The 16,108-nt window shown below is 43.3% G+C and overlaps 1 protein-coding gene across 2 annotated transcripts in view; it reads left to right on the forward strand.

Annotated features, from left to right (window-relative positions):
- RUFY3 (RUN and FYVE domain containing 3) overlaps positions 473–16,108 on the forward strand; it is a 93,799-nt gene continuing 78,163 nt past the window's right edge. Inside the window, exon 1 of one of the 2 annotated variants that reach the window (XM_018049545.1) lies at positions 473–1,009. In XM_018049545.1, coding sequence (XP_017905034.1) covers positions 661–1,009 — 349 coding nt within the window. In that variant the 5' untranslated portion in view covers positions 473–660. The remainder of the gene's footprint in view (positions 1,010–16,108) is intronic. The other variant, XM_018049541.1, reaches the window with a different exon arrangement.

Here is a 16,108-nt window from a genome sequence, read left to right on the forward strand (position 1 = left end):
ATCAAAACCTTGAATGAACGGTTCAAGTTATAGTGTGTGCAAGGCAAACGGTACAGTTTAATAAGAGGGTGAGGGGAGCGGGTAGGTTCCTATTTAAAATTAGCTCTCGCCTCTTCTTCAACCCAGATCTTTGTGCCTCCGTGCTACTGATGAAGTTGGGCGGTTACACACACAAGCGCCGCCAGCTATTTCGCCGGGTCTCCCATCGTTCAAGCACCGGGGGTACACACACACCTGACCGCTTAGGAGGGCCGCGCCGGGGGCGGGTAAGGACCGGGCTCCGGGCGCCGTCTCCTCCCCCGGGGCGGGAGGGAGCTCAGCGCCGCGGGAGCCGGGCGGAAGGTGGGCACTGGGAAGAGGAGGAGGTCGCCCCCTAGGGGAGCCGCGCCGCAGGCCCGGGGCCGGAGCGGGAGGGGCGGGCGGGAGGAGGCGGCCGGTAGGGAGACCGCGCCGTCGGGCGGGGCCGGCCCTCCAGCTGGCTCGGACCCCGGCGGGGCGGGCCGTAGACGGAGCGGCAGGGCCCGGACGCCGGCCCGTAACCCAGGGAGAAAGGGGGCGGCGGCGCGGACGGGACGGGGCGGCGGCTGCCCGCCGTGACCCTCTGCTCCCCCGCCCAGGTCCGGGCGCGAGTCCGAGGCGGCGGCGAAGGAAGGAGCCAGCATGGCTGAGACCTCGCCGCCGCCCACCGCCGGCGCGGAAAGTTGTAGCGAGGAGCCGGCGAGGGGTGGGAAGCAGCGGCCAGAGGAGCCGCGCCGCGCTCCAGCCGGGGGTGCGGACCGGGAGGACGAGGCGGGGCCGCCGCTGGCCTCCCCCGCGGGGCAATCGGAGCCCGGCTCTCCGGTGGCCGCCCCCTTCTTCCTGCTCTACCCGGGCGATGGAGGCGCCGGCTTCGTAGCGCGCCCGCCGCCGCAGCAGCAGCGCTCCTGGAGGACCCCGCCGTCGCCGGGCTCCCCGCTGCCCTTCCTGCTGCTGAACTACCCGAGCGGGGGCGGCGGCGGCGGCAAACACCGTGAGTGGCGGCGGGGAAGGCAGATGCCGGCGGGGAAGGGAGATGCCGGCGGGGAAGGGGGGCCTCGGCCGTGAAGGGCCAGTCAGGCTGCGCGGAGCTCCGCCTCCCGCTGGCTCCCCGGAGCGGAGCGGGGCGCCGGGCCAGCGGGGAGGAAGGGGCGCTGGGGGCGGCTCTCGGGAAGCTCGCGTCCCGGGGTGCAGGGGTGGCGGAGGTGGGGGGGACGGCCGCGGTCCGGGCGCCGGACTGTTTACCTCCGAGTCTCCCCAGGCCGCAGGCTCCCTCCCGGCCTCCCCACCACTCCCCTCCTGGGCCGGGCGTTAGTCCTTGCCAGCCTCCCACGTGCTCGCGGATCTCAGCCCCGGGTTTCGGGTGGGAGTCGTCCCCGGAGGAGTCGAGGAGGGGGCGGCGCCCGGAGCCTGGGCCGCGGGCAGGTCAGCCGGCTGCGGGCTCCCAGCGCCGCGGCCGCCGAGTAGGTGTGGCTGCTGCGCCGCCGCCGCCGCCCGCGTGGCCTCGGTTGGACCACTGAATTTTTTACGAGCGTTCAGTCTACACGCGTAAATATCACCGATCCGTCCTCCCACAGTGGGAAGAGAAATCAGGAACTGTGCGCGGGGTGATGAGAAGGGAAAGTGTGGCTTGGGGAGGGCACCTCTTGGGATGATCTCGTTTGACAGGAAGAGGCCTCCACCTTTTTAAGAACACTGTCACCGGAGCCCTCTGAATGCAGAGGACCCACTTTGTGCTGGATCGGTCCAGAAATGTCTGGCGCTCCTTGCTAGTGAGCGCGGCCCTAGAGGAGGCAGTGTGTACACAAGACTTGCGGGAGTGTGAAGTCTGGTTTAAGACGACAGGATCTTAGAGTGTGAAAATGTGACTGAGGAAACAAGACATGAAATAATTGCCTAAAACTTGGCTTGTTTGAGTTCTGAAAAGGGAGACTTGCCTAAGGCGAAGAGAGAATCAGTCTGTGTCTGTCTCAGGTCTGTCTCAGAACTAGAAATTTCTTTTTTAGCACCAAAGCAAACAGTTTAATGTTCTGCACTGCCAAGAAACCCTGACATTGCCCTTTCTCCCTCTGATCCGTCCCCTAGAAAAAGATTAACATTAGTTGAATATTTTCTGTGTGCCTGTGGTGCGATGATCACAGTTAACGCTCACATCGCTATAAGTCAGTATGCGGCTTTTTCAGGTGAGGAAGCTGAAAATCAGTGTTTTTAAGTGATTTGTCCTAAGTAACAGTGTGAGAGAAGGAATGAAGTTGACCAGGTTCTTTGCCTACTGCGTCCAACGCTCTTTGAGCGAAGAGCAGAAGTCCAAAACTGTGATTGGATGGTTCTTTCCTAAATTAGGGTCCATTGGGTTCACCTAGAGGGAGTCCTTTGTTAGCTTCTCTGTTTTACTTACCTAGAGTGGGGGCCAACACTAACCATTGACTAAGAGTCTTAGTAAAATCTTCTTTTGGGTGTTTCAGTAATCCACTAATCTCCAAAAGGGAGTGTCTAATATAACTAATATTGTCAGAAATGAGTCTTTTTATAAGCAGGGGAGGTGAAGGTAAGAATATTCTCAACACTAGTTTTCATTTTCTAAGTAATCTGCTTTCTGATTTGTTCTTTAAGCATTGCCTTCTGCTTCCTAAAACTGTATTTTTGTATACTGCTTATTAACCACTCATTGTAGAATAAAGATCCTCCTCTCAGTTCTTTATAACTCTGTAACAGTTGTGGTAGAAGGTATAATGTAGAAAAAATTTTCAGTTATTGGCCAGTATCAGTTATGGGCATTACCTGAATTTCAATTGATTATTTGGATTCCTTCCTCTTACAAGGGCTGACTTTTTTTAAAAGTATTTTCAAAAAATTGGGGCCTTAGCTTGATCAAGATCAGCAGTGAGAATTTAAAGCTTAAATTTTGTAACTGTGATTCCTTGGTCTCTACCTTACAATAGGAGATATGTGGCATAATTTGTCCGCACATAAAGTTCTCCTGGTCTTAATTTCCGAAATAGTTTATACATGTGTAAATACCCAGAAAAATTATTGGGAAAATATGTGTCCCACTTAACACTTTTTATAGACCAGTCACTGAGGGACAGTTTATATTGTAAAAGATCACTGATACTTACGTTATTCAACTATACATTATCTTAAAGTGGTTCTTATTTTGTACTGTTTTTATTTTTACCTGTTATTTTAATATATACTTTAGAATACACATACTTAGAAAAAGGAATACCCTAGATATTAATAAAAATACTTCCTTGTTGCTACTCTGTAGAGTCAGTGCAGTATTGCTTTGTGTAATGTACTTGGATATCAGAACCTGGGGTCTTCTTATTCCTCATTTGAGCAACCTCAGACCAACTGTTTTTAAAAGACTTCTCACTTCAGTTACCAGGGCAAGTACTTAGACTCAAACTCAACCTCAACCTAATGAATATTTGCTTCTTGAACACCAAATTTTTAACTCTTGCTAATGTATTTGCCAGAATTGTATACATATACAATAATTTTGACAGGGTGTGTATTAACGTATTATTTTTTCTTCATTTTAGAAATCTTGACTGTACTCAGAGATTTAAAAAATTAACCTTTACATTTGTGTTTAGGAGCTTTGTTGTAAATGACACCGATGAAGAATAGCAAAAATGTGTGCAGAGGAAGTAGCCTAACTGTGCAGGAATCATGATATATAAGGTTTCAGTGTAAAATCTTGCAGGATATATGGTCTATAAAAAAACTCAATGAGCTTAAATGCAATATGAAACTTTTCTGATGTTCCTTGTCAGATTGTGTCAGATTCTGACTCTGTGTGCTAACAATCTGCTAAATTTTTATGCTTCTAGCTTTTAAGTCTCAAAATTCTATCATGCCTTTTTTTTAAAAATAAAAATTACAAGTAATGCATGCATCTGTTCTTACTCTTTAAATGTTTCATAGTGCAAAAGTACATTGAGCACCAAAAAAATTAAAAAGTACATTGAGCACGAAGTGAACTTTCCTCTTGTGGGCCCTCAAGCCCTCCTGTCCCCCGACTTCTTCCATCAACACCATAGTTTATTATCAGAGAATACCACCTTTGAGTTTGGTGAGTTTTCTTCCAGAACTTTTGCAGGCATTCACACAACTGTGTATGTTCATATTTCATGGGGCATTCTCCCCTTGGCGTATGACTGTTCATTCCAATTTTTCATCAGCTCTCTGAGAAGGAGCTTCTTGCATGCCACAACCCAATATTTTTGAAACCAAGTCCCCCTAAAACACAATTCTTATGCTGAGCTTATGGTTAAACCCTCTATTGAAGACTTCATTCTCTTTCTTGTCCCACAACTGTTCCCCTCAGGATTAAACAGTATCAAAGAAAAGGGGGGATTGAAACCAAGCAGGACCCTGTGGGGCCTTTCCAGGCACAAAAGTCATTCTGTGTCCCCCATTTCTTGTTTGTAAAAAAAAAAAAAGCCTTTAGACTCTTAGGCCTTTCCTGAGTGCCAAAGAGCAGACTCAACCCAAGGACAGGTTAATAAAGAGGACAGTAGAGTTGCAGGATTCCATTCCTAGTTTCTCCTGAAGGGATATAGATAACAATCTGACACATACCTTTGAATTGTCCTGTAGAAACTAAGACCCCCACCCAGGTGGAAGATGTCCACCACATGCATATCTCAAGCATAGTAGACCCCAGACTGGTTGGAACCAGAAAGTTGAGATTCCTGAAACAGAAGCATGTTATCAGCCAATCAGAAGGTTCTTGAGCTGATCATGCATCCTGTGACCCTCTCCTCTTGCTGAAAGCCATCCAGGAGTTCAGGTCTTGTGGGCATGAGCTGCCCATTTTGCTTACTTGGCATCCTGCAAATAAACCCATACCTTGTTTCAAACACCTGTGACCAGAGTTTGGCTTTCTGTGCCAAGGGCACACCAATAACACTTTTATTTTTATTTTATTTTATTTTTCCAATAACACTTTTAATGCCTTCCTTTTCCATCTTAACTTTTGAGTTGTCTTGTGGGTGGACAGAATGGACAGGAGATGGCTTCTCCTTCCTTAGTCGGAAGGAAAAGGCACCCCTGCCATCTGCATGGTTATCAGCTTCTGCTGACAGCTCTTTTCCTCTTTCAGCTCTCAGACCCACCACATACATTGGTGTTTAAGGCAGTGCCATGCAAATAGCCCACATCTCTGCCTTTTTCTCTCTCAAGTACAGCAGTGTACAAAAAAAGTTACACTCTCATAGAAGCAGTTTCCTTTCTGTATTTGTGTGTGCTGTTTTGAGATGGGAGGAGGGCTAGGAAAGGAATAGAAAGAAGGGAGAAAAAGCCTTGGGGAGGACGGGCAGCGTTACTATGACTACCCACTTCAAAGTTGAGTATAAGTAACAGTGAATGCCTTGGTTGAGCCCTGGAAAGTGCAGAGGACGAGACTTCTAGAAGCATTCAGCTGTTTTTCACAGAGGCACTTTAAGAGTCCATGATTTAGGGAAGGAACTTTCGTATTTACATATAAAACCAGGAATGTGTATTTAAGGGGAGAAAGTCAATTTTATGTTCCTAGTTTCGTATACACATTTACTGTATAAAGATATGTATATACTATATATGTAAGTGTGCATATATACATTATTTGTGTATGTATGTATTCATTGACTTTAGTTTATTCAACATGGATATTTCTATTATTATGTCTCTCTCCTTTTTTCATTGTTCAACAGTACTGTAGAAAACATTATACCTGGTTAGGAGTTGAATACACATTAATCAGTTCATCTGCTTTTTGCTTTTTAAACTTTGAAAAGACAAAAGTACTTTTTCTGGTTTTGCAAATATAGAGGCCTCTGCCCCAAATCCAGAGGTATGAAGGGAAGGGTCCAGCCGTGAGAACGGAAAAGTTCTGCGCATTCACCTCATTAGTAGGTTTTTGCTTGATTTGTGACTTTTAAAAAGAAGCCTTTTGTTATAATCAATGTAAAGCAGTGCCTTTCTTTACAGCCTTGTAATTCACAAATCTATGACCATCAGCTTTTTTCCAACTGTGTTCAGAATGCAAGGAGCCACTTTCTGATCCATTAAAGGCTGTTTTGTCAAATGGCAGTTATAAGGACTCATAAGAAAAGGGGGAAAACCTCAGAAATGCAGCATCTTCAGTGTGTAATTGTTTGTAGCTTAGTGGCTACCACCAGAGACCTGTAGTTTAACTCTTGACCTTGCTCAGTTGCTAAGTCCTGTCCGATTCTTTGCGACTCCGTGGACTGTAGCCCGCCAGCCTTCTCTATCCATGGGATTTTCCAGGTAACAATACTGGAGTGCGTTGCCATGCCCTTTTCCAGTTTAGTGCTTAAGAGTATCTATTAATAAATCCCGGTGGGTCTTTTCTACACACAGTTGAAATGACCTGGGATCCTGAGCATTTCAGGCACTGGGTTGTGCCCCAGTTCCTGCCTCATGACTAAATTAGTGTCTGGCTCTTGCCTCCTGATGTAACTTTCATCACCACTGCTGCCTGGACTGTCGCAGTTGTCTCCCCAGCCATCTTCTCCCCTTCTTTTCTGCCTACTTTCTTTTCTTTTACCTGTTCTTCTGGCCTGGCATTATCAAAAAATCCTGTTAGGCTTTTAATGGACAAAGCAACAGTTTCAGAATATTAGATGTAATCTCTGAGCCTTTGACTTTGTTTTGGCTGCTCTGCTAGTGATAATCATGGGTTCGTTCATTCAGAGTTTTCTTATTTCTTAGTTCTGATCTTAGCTTCATTCTAGATACTATAGGATCCTAAAAGGCTGTTCATTAGATGACAAAAATTTTACTGTAGTTCTATAACCCAGACAATTATTATTATTTCTTTTATTCTCCATACCCAGACAATTATGAATAAAGAATGTGACTAGCAAGATAGTCATGGTACTTGCTGCTGCTGCTGCTGCTGCTGCTAAGTCACCTCAGTCATGTCCGACTCTGTGCGACCCCATAGACGGCAGCCCACTAGGCTCCCCCGTCCCCAGGATTCTCTAGGCAAGAACACTGGAGTGGGTTGCCATTTCCTTCTCCAATGCATGAAAGTGAAAAGTGAAAGTGAAGTTGCTTAGTCGTGTCCGACTCTTAGCGACCCCATGGACTGCAGCCCACCAGGCTCCTCCATCCATGGGATTTTCCAGGCCAGAGTACTGGAGTGGGGTGCCATTGCCTTCTCCGAGTCATGGTACTTAGTGGCTACCATTTCTATGAATAGAATATTTTTATGTGCTAGGCAGGCAGGCAAAAACTACACATGTATCAGTACTTACCAGTTTGGGGGGTTATATTTATGAGGTATTTCTTAGAATTTCCATCAGATAGAAGAGCCAATACACAAAACTACTCACTTAACAATGAAAGCTGAAAAGAAAAAACGGGGAGGAGTAGTGCCTATAGAATTCATACAGGGAGATAGATGGGTGCAACAGATGTTTGTGATTGGAGTATTTGACTCAATCTCTTTAAGTGCCTGATCAAAACTATTACATAAAATAAATTCTGATAGTAACCTTGGATTTAGAAGATTATATTCTGGAGATACTGATTTTTTGGTTTTGGGGAGCTTATCTCAAACATCAACACACATCAGAATCACCTGGAGGTCTTGTTAACAGATTTCTGGCCCTGTCCCTAGAAGTGTGTGTGTGTGTGTGTGTTTTGTTTTGTTTTGTTTTCTGTTTTTACTAAGGTATAATTGACATTTTTTATTTTATATTATAGTTGATTAACAATGTTGTGTTAGTTTCTGGTGTACAGCAAAGTGATTCAGTTATACGTATACGTGTATCTGTTGTTTTTCAAAGTCTTTTCCCATTTGGATGATTACAGAATATTGAGCAGAGTTCCCTGTGCTGCACAGTAGGTCTTTGTTGATTATCTGCTATAAATATGGCAGTGTGTACATGTCAATCCCAAACCCCCAATCTAACCCTCTCCCCACCCATCCTCCCTTGGTAACTATTATTGACATATTATGTTAGTTTCAGGTACACAACTTGTTAATTCAGTATTTGTATATATTGCTTTTTTTAAAACTGAAAGATATAGAATGAATTCACATTCCTGAATAGTCTGGGTATCCAAAGCTCATGTAGTTAATCACAGTATGCTCCCTCACCAAGGCCTTAAAGAAACCATTTTGGAGAGAGGGCAGTAAAAATAGTTGCTGGGTGGGAGAGACAGCAGAGGAAGGGTGACAAAGAAAGCAGCTTTTCAGACTGAAAGAATAGTATTGGCCTCAAAACATGTTCACCAGAATGTATTTTGTCTCACATCTTTTCCCTTTGTGACTTTTTAAAATTTATTTATTTTTAAGTGGAGGATAATTGCTTTACAATATTGTGTTGGTTTCTGCCATACATCAACATGAATCAGCCATAGGTATACATATGGGCCCTCCCACTTCAACCTCCCTCCCACCTTCAGAAGCTAAGAGAACATATTTTTCTAGTGTAGGTCATAGGTAGTAAAAAGTCTAGGTGGATGATGATAAGAGTTTAGCCTTATTAACTGGATGAAATGATGATAACTCCTTGTCAGCTAATATTTTTGAAAATTCCTGAAATAAACAAGTTACATATAAGACATGCTGCTTCTCTGTCATTACACAGGCAACTGGTAGCCATCATAAATAAAAGTAGAATCACATTTTAATGAACTTTGCAGAATGTCACACCTATCACATTTCTATGCAAATCTTACTAACATTATAATGTCTTCTACAGTGCAAAGTAGCTCAAATATGAGCTTTTAAATTCATTCTGGGAATAATTTAGTAGTATACCGAAGCATTAAAGAATTGATATGAAATTATGTGAAAAGAAACGCTTTTAGATTTACAAAAGCAGTGGTACTTGAGAGGGTACGTATCAATATGGTCATGTCCTCTACTGTAGGTATTTGAATAACTGTGCAAAGTTAATTCATAGTCTTCCTAAAACAACAGATCAGGAAACAGGCGCTGCTGGGCCAAGATCTTACTCTTTGCAATGAACATCTTAAGTGTGTGGTTCTAGACTTGCTCTATACGGAGTAGACATGAAACTCCGCATGTGTCGGGAGAGTGGCGTGAATGGGTGGGGCAGAGGTGGGAAGTTCTGAAACCTGACAATCCATAAGGAAAGGAGAGATTGGCAGACTGTGCCAAGTGGCACATAGGAAGCAGAAGAAATTAATTGGTTCAGCGTGTTACCTTTTAAAATGAGGTTCCTCTCTCTAACCATACAATCTTTTAGGGGCTCACCACAGACATTTATCTGCTTCCCCTGCCTTTTTTTATGAACTTAGGAGATACAATCACTGGATGTGAAGGTTTGGTAAAACTCTGACCCCTCTCCTCTTCCTTCCTCAAGGCTCAAGAGATACCCCAGCGTACCCTTTGTTCAGATCACCTTTTTACTTTCCTCTACCTTAGTCCCTTGAACATTGATCCTTACTGACTTTTATTTCATGTGATGATAGGTTTTTATTTATATTAGAGTATAATTGCTTTTCAGTGCTGTGTTAGTTTCTGTTGTACAGCAGCGTGAATCAGCTATGTATATACATATATCCCCTTCCTCTTTTCTTTTTTACCAGAACTCTCAAAGGCAAAATCACTTGTGAAAATGATGATAATGGCTGCCATGTAGTGACTGTCTGCTTTGTGCAAAGTGCCATGCTGAGCATTTTACTTACATTATTTCATCTAACTCTGAAGTAGTTAATAGGAGTATCCCCATTTTGTCAGTGAAGAAACAGGCTCCAAAACAAATACTTTGCCAAGGTTACTCAGCTTCTAAGTGGTGGACTAGGATTCACTGTGGGCATTCTGACTTGAGTTTACATGCTGTCTCCCATAACTGGAATCACATTCTAAACTGGAGGCTCCTCCTTAGGCAGCAGTGGCTCTCAAGTTTCTTGTTCTGCCCAGCAAAGCCCTATTTGCTAAAAAAAAGAAAAAGAAAAAAAAAGTGAATATGAAATTCATAAGATATCAGTGTGATAGAAAAAACAGTTGTATGTATAAGCAACACTGAATTAGCCACATGTGTGACAGGGACTTCGGAATTCCTTAAACACCCATAATTTTCTGTTTCTTGTCCATTGCCTTTGTTCTTTCTTCATATCCATAGTGACTAGCACATAATACCTTATACATTGTATGGCATCATCGACTCAATGGATATGAGTTTGAACAAACTCTGGGAGATAGTGAAGGACAGGGAAGCCTGGCATGCTGCAGTCCTTGTGGTCACAGAGTCGGCACAACTGAGCGACTGAACAACAACAATACTTGTTCAATGACTGAATTTGTTATGTATAAACGAATAAAGCCTGTGTTAGAATGAAGTATCTTTTGGGGCATAAATATAGCTTGATTTTGTAGAACTTGGGGTTTTCATGATTGAAGTGAAACAGGAGGGTGGAAATATACCATTGCAAAAATATAGAGTACTTTAAAGTTTCATATCTATACCGACAAGTATCTATTGAGAGTCTGCTATTGGGAAGGTACTATTTTAAGCAACTGTGTAAAGGTGTGCAAAACAGGCCAAGTTCTTACAAAGCCTGTGGTCTTCGTGAAGCTAGTTAATTTCCTTTTTAATACCTAAATAAATTGAGATAGGAGGAGGATAAAATTCTCAAAATGGCCTACTAAGCAGTTGGTAGCTTTATATCTGTAAATTATTACCTCCTGCCACTTAGCCATGAAATCCACTTAAGTTATTAAGGCAGGAGTTATTTTTGTCTTATGTTGGTTAATTTTAACAAGGAAAATGTGCATTGTAATATTATTCCTGGTGGTGTTTGGCAGCCATAGTCTGGCAGTCATGACTCAGCTTCTCAGGTATATTCATTGTATATAATGTCATTCTTGGCTAATATCTAACCAAGTAGTACTGAGCTTGCCAAATGCATAAACCTAAACTTGCAACAATCCCAACATTAGCGGTAGATATAACGGAGCTTTGTCTGGGAGAGGGAAGGAAGTGGAGGGAGGATGGGAGCATGTGACAAAATCATGATCATTCAATTGGATAATCTTATAATTTAGCAGAAACATCTGGTCTTTCCCACTTGTCATCAGGATAATAATTCATCGAGGAAACACTTTTGTGCTAACAGCAATTAGTGAAATTTGAGGGAGGGTAAGACATTTCTTCTTAAATTGTAAAACCATGACCCAGGAAGCCTTGGGAAACAGTATTTGTGAGCTTTACAAACTGATTTAGTTGCACAAGTTGACTAATTTTAAGAAGCGCTATTGTGTGTAGAATAGGAACTCCGTAATAGGAGTAGTCAGCTAACTATAAAAAGAATAAGTGAAGTGATCTCTTACGTTCAAAGCTGTTGGAGAATAATTGGCATACCTACCAGAAATCTATTTCTGAAAAGCATCTAAATAATATCATTTAAAAATGAAAATTTATTAGAAATAAGCCAAATGCTCACCAGCGTGAAAATGGGTAAAAAATTGTTTATATATAGGATGGACTATTACCTTATAATCAGCAGCCCAAAAGGTAAAGTACAGCTACACACTACAATATGGATACATCTTAGAAAATGCACTTTTGAGTAAAAGTGTGTTAGACGTTCAGTCATGTCCAACTCTTTGCAACCCCATGGACTGTAACCTGCAAGGCTCCTCTGTTCATGGAATTCTCCAGGCAAGAATACTGGAGTGGGTTGCCATTCCCTCTCCAGGGGATCTTTCTGACCCAGGGATAAAACCCCAGTCTCTGACACTGCAGGCAGATTCCTTATGGTCTGAGCCACCAGAGAAATCTTAGAAAATGCAATATTGAGTGAAAGGCTTAGATTATATATAGTAGGAACCCCTTTTTGCTGAAGTTAAAAAACTGAAGCTGAAATACTACTTTAAAGAAAGTGTTAGTTACTCAGTCGTGTCCAACTTTTTGTGATCCCATGGACTGTATTGCCTGCCAGGCTCCTCTGTCCGTGGAATTCTCCAGTCCAAAATACTGGAGTGGATAGCCATTCCCTTCTCCAGGGGATCTTCCTGACCCAGGGATCAAACCCACGTCTCCCACATTGCAGGCAGATTCTTTACCATTTGAGCTACCTGGGAACCGCAAGATATTGTTTAGGCATCTATTATTTGTAAGAATAGTTTTAAAATAAGGTAATGGTTTCGGACAAAGCTAGTGGAGGTGATGGAATTCCAGTTGAGCTATTTCAAATCCTGAAAGATGATGCTGTGAAAGTGCTGCACTCAATATGCCAGCATATTTGGAAAACTCAGCAGTGGCCATAGGACTGGAAAAGGTCAGTTTTCATTCCAATCCCAAAGAAAGGCAATGCCAAAGAATGCTCAAACTACTGCACAATTGCACTAATCTCACATGCTAGTAAGGTAATGCTCAAAATTCTCCAAGCCAGGCTTCAGCAGTACATGAACCATGAACTTCCAGATGTTCAAGCTGGTTTTAGAAAAGGCAGAGGAACAGGGATCAAATTGCCAACATCCACTGGACCATCGAAAAAGCAAGAGAGTTCCCGAAAAACATCTGTTTCTGCTTTATTGACTATGCCAAAGCCTTTGACTGTGTGGATCACAATAAACTGTGGAAAATTCTGAAAAAGATGGGAATACCAGACCACCTGACCTGGCTCTTGAGAAATCGGTATGCAGGTCAGGAAGCAACAGTTAAAACTGGACATGGAACAACAGACTGGTTCCAAATAGGAAAAGGAGTACATCAAGGCTGTATATTGTCACCCTGCTTATTTAACTTATAAGCAGAGTACATCAAGAGAAACGCTGGACTGGAAAAAACACAAGCTTGGATCAAGATTGCTGGGAGAAATATCAATAACCTCAGATATGCAGACGACACCACCCTTATGACAGAAAGTGAAGAGGAACTCAAAAGCCTCTTGATGAAAGTGAAAGAGGAGAGTGAAAAAGTTGGCTTAAAGCTCAACATGCAGAAAACTAAGATCATGGCATCTGGTCCCATCACTTCATGGCAAATAGATGGGGAAACAGTGGAAACAGTATCAGACTTTATTTTTGGGGACTCCAAAATCACTGCCGATGGTGACTGCAGTCATGAAATTAAAAGACGCTTGCTCCTTGGAAGAAAAGGTATGACCAACCTAGATAGCATATTCAAAAGCAGAGACATTACTTTGCCAAGAAAGGTCCGTCTAGTCAAGGCTATGGTTTTCCAGTAGTCATGTATTGATGTGAGAGTTGGACTGTAAAGAAGGCTGAGCGCCGAAGAATTGATGCTTTTGAACTGTGGTGTTGGAGAAGACTCTTGAGAGTCCCTTGGACTGCAAGGAGATCCAACCAGTCCATCCTAAAGGAGATCAGCCCTGGGATTTCTTTGGAAGGAATGATGCTAAAGCTGAAACTCCTGTACTTTGGCCACCTCATGCGAAGAGTTAACTCATTGGAAAAGACTGATGCTGGGAGGGATTGGGGGCAGGAGGAGAAGGGGACTACAGAGGATGAGATGGCTGGATGGCATCACGGACTCGATGGACCTGAGTCTGAGTGAACTCCGAGAGTTGGTGATGGACAGGGAGGCCTGGCGTGCTGTGATTCATGGGGTCACAAAGAGTCAGACACAACTGAGCGACTGAACTGAACTGAACTGAATGGTTTACACAAAATTCAGAAGTAGTTGTCTCAAAAGGGGAGGCAGAAATTCAGACTTCAAAAGAGAAAAGTGAAAGTCGCTCAGTTGTGTTCAGGCCAGAATACTGGAGTGGATAGCCTTTCCCTTCTCCAGGGAATCTTCCCAACCCAGGGTTCAAACCCAGGTCATTGCAGGCAGATGCTTTACCAGCCAAGCCACAAGGGAAGCCGGAGAATACTGGAGTAGGTAGCCTATTCCTTCTCCAGCGGGAACCAGGGTCTCCTGCATTGCAGATGGTTTCATTTAACAACTGAGCAGTCGGGGAAGTTATCAGAAGAAAGAAGGCACGTGTAAATGTGAGACACTGGTCTGTTTCTCCAGCTGAGCAATGGTTTCATGGATATTAATTATTTTTATAATTTATTAATTATTTTTTAAGACTTAAAATTATACATTGATGTTTCTTGTTTAAAGATGTTCTGAAATGAGTCATTTTAGAAAATAGTTCCCCCCTTCATTTATCTTCTCACACTTCTGAATGTATCAGGTACTCTTAACATGTTCACCTGAGTTAAGTAAATGTGGCAGAAACTTGGCAAGGTGGTTTTTTCAGTTCTCAGAGTGGTGGTACAGTAAGCAAGTGACATCCTTCACGATAGTCAGGAAGAATTCGGTTGACCCTTTGCCAGCACAAGCAGAAAGATCCATTCTGGAGCTGTTCAAAAAATGCTCACTTGGGAATTCCCTGGGGGTCCAGTGATTAGAACTTGGTACTTTCACTGCTGGGACCTGGGTTCAATTCCTGATCCTCAAAATAAGATCTCACAAGCCACACTCCATGGCCAAAAAAAAAGAGGTAAAGAAAAAAGGCCCACTTGTTAAAAACCTAAACTAGCTATATAAGGGTCGACTAAGTCATGCATTGGAGAAGGAAATGGCAACCCACTCCAGTATTCTTGCCTAGAGAATCCCAGGGACGGGGGAGCCTGGTGGGCTGCCGTCTATGGGGTCGCACAGAGTCGGACATGACTGAAGCGACTTAGCAGCAAGTAGAATATATAGTTTGTAAAACATTAAGGTGTAAAGTATGAAAGCTGATAACATTTTTCTGTTCTTCAAATCTTAACTTTGTTGAAATTGATGTTTAGGAAATTTCAAGAGTACGTTGCCTGTGTTACTTTGTTTTTGCTTTTATTTCCTTTTATTTTCCCTGTGATCCTTGCGGTGAAGTGCTGAAGTTGCAAAGTATAGAAGAAAACATGGACTTTAGGGGCATTTTAGAAGCAGCTGGAAATCCCAGATCTGCCACTTGTTAATTGTGTGGTCTTAGACCAGTTACGTGGCTCCGCCTGGCTTCCTTGAATGTAAGAAGGCATATCAATATCTATTTTGCAGGAGTCTTGTGAGGACTTGCTATAATATTTATGTATGAAGCACCTAACAGAAAAAAGAAATCCAATAAATGATAGTAACTTCAGTCCAGTTCAGTTCAGTCACTCAGTCGTGTCTGACTCTTTGTGACCCCATGAATCACGGCACACTAGGCCTCCCTGTCCATCACCAACTCCCGGAGTTCACTCAGACTCATGTCCATCGAGTCGATGATGCCATCTAGCCATCTCATCCTCTGTCGTCCCCTTCTTCTCCTGCCCCCAATCCCTCCCAGCATCAGAGTCTTTTCCAATGAGTCAACTCTTCGCATCAGGTGGCCACAGTATTGGAGTTTCAGCTTCAGCATGAGTCCTTCCGATGAACACCCAGAACTGATCTCCTTTAGGATGGACTGATTGGATCTCCTTGCAGTCCAAGGGACTCTCAAGAGTCTTCTCCAACACCACAACTCAAAAGCATCAATTCTTTGGTGCTCAGCTTTCTTCACAGTCCAACTCTCACATCCATACGTGACCACAGGAAAAACCATAGCCTTGACTAGATGGACCTTTGTTGGCAAAGTAATGTCTCTGCTTTTGAATATGCTGTCTAGGTTGGTCATAACTTTCCTTCCAAGGAGTGAGCGTCTTTTAATTTCATGACTGCAGTCACCATCTGCAGTGATTTTGGAGCCCCCCAAAATAAAATCTGCCACTGTTTCCACTATTTCCCCATCTATTTCCCATGAAGTGATGGGACCAGATGCCATGATCTTAGTTTTCTGAATGTTGAGCTTTAAGTAGTAATAATTTTTCCACATTATATAACAGGGACACTGAGCATGACAAATCAGTCTTTGTCCTAGGAGCTGAGTAAATATACTTTAAAGGAATGTAACTACTAACTTTGAAATATGAATCTCATTTGCTTTCAATCATAATGTGGAAAATTCGAGCTGTGTAAACAGCTAGAACATAGGTATTATTCAGATCATTATTTTGAATTTAAACTTTACATAGTCTTGTTAATTCTGTTTTACGGCCACAGACTGTACCCCAGCCCCTCACAACTATTTTACAAATATATGCTGTTATTCACAAGTGCACTCACATGAGAAAATAGTCGAA

This window comes from Capra hircus, chromosome 6 (genome assembly GCF_001704415.2).
Source record: "Capra hircus breed San Clemente chromosome 6, ASM170441v1, whole genome shotgun sequence".
NCBI lineage: Eukaryota > Metazoa > Chordata > Mammalia > Artiodactyla > Bovidae > Capra > Capra hircus.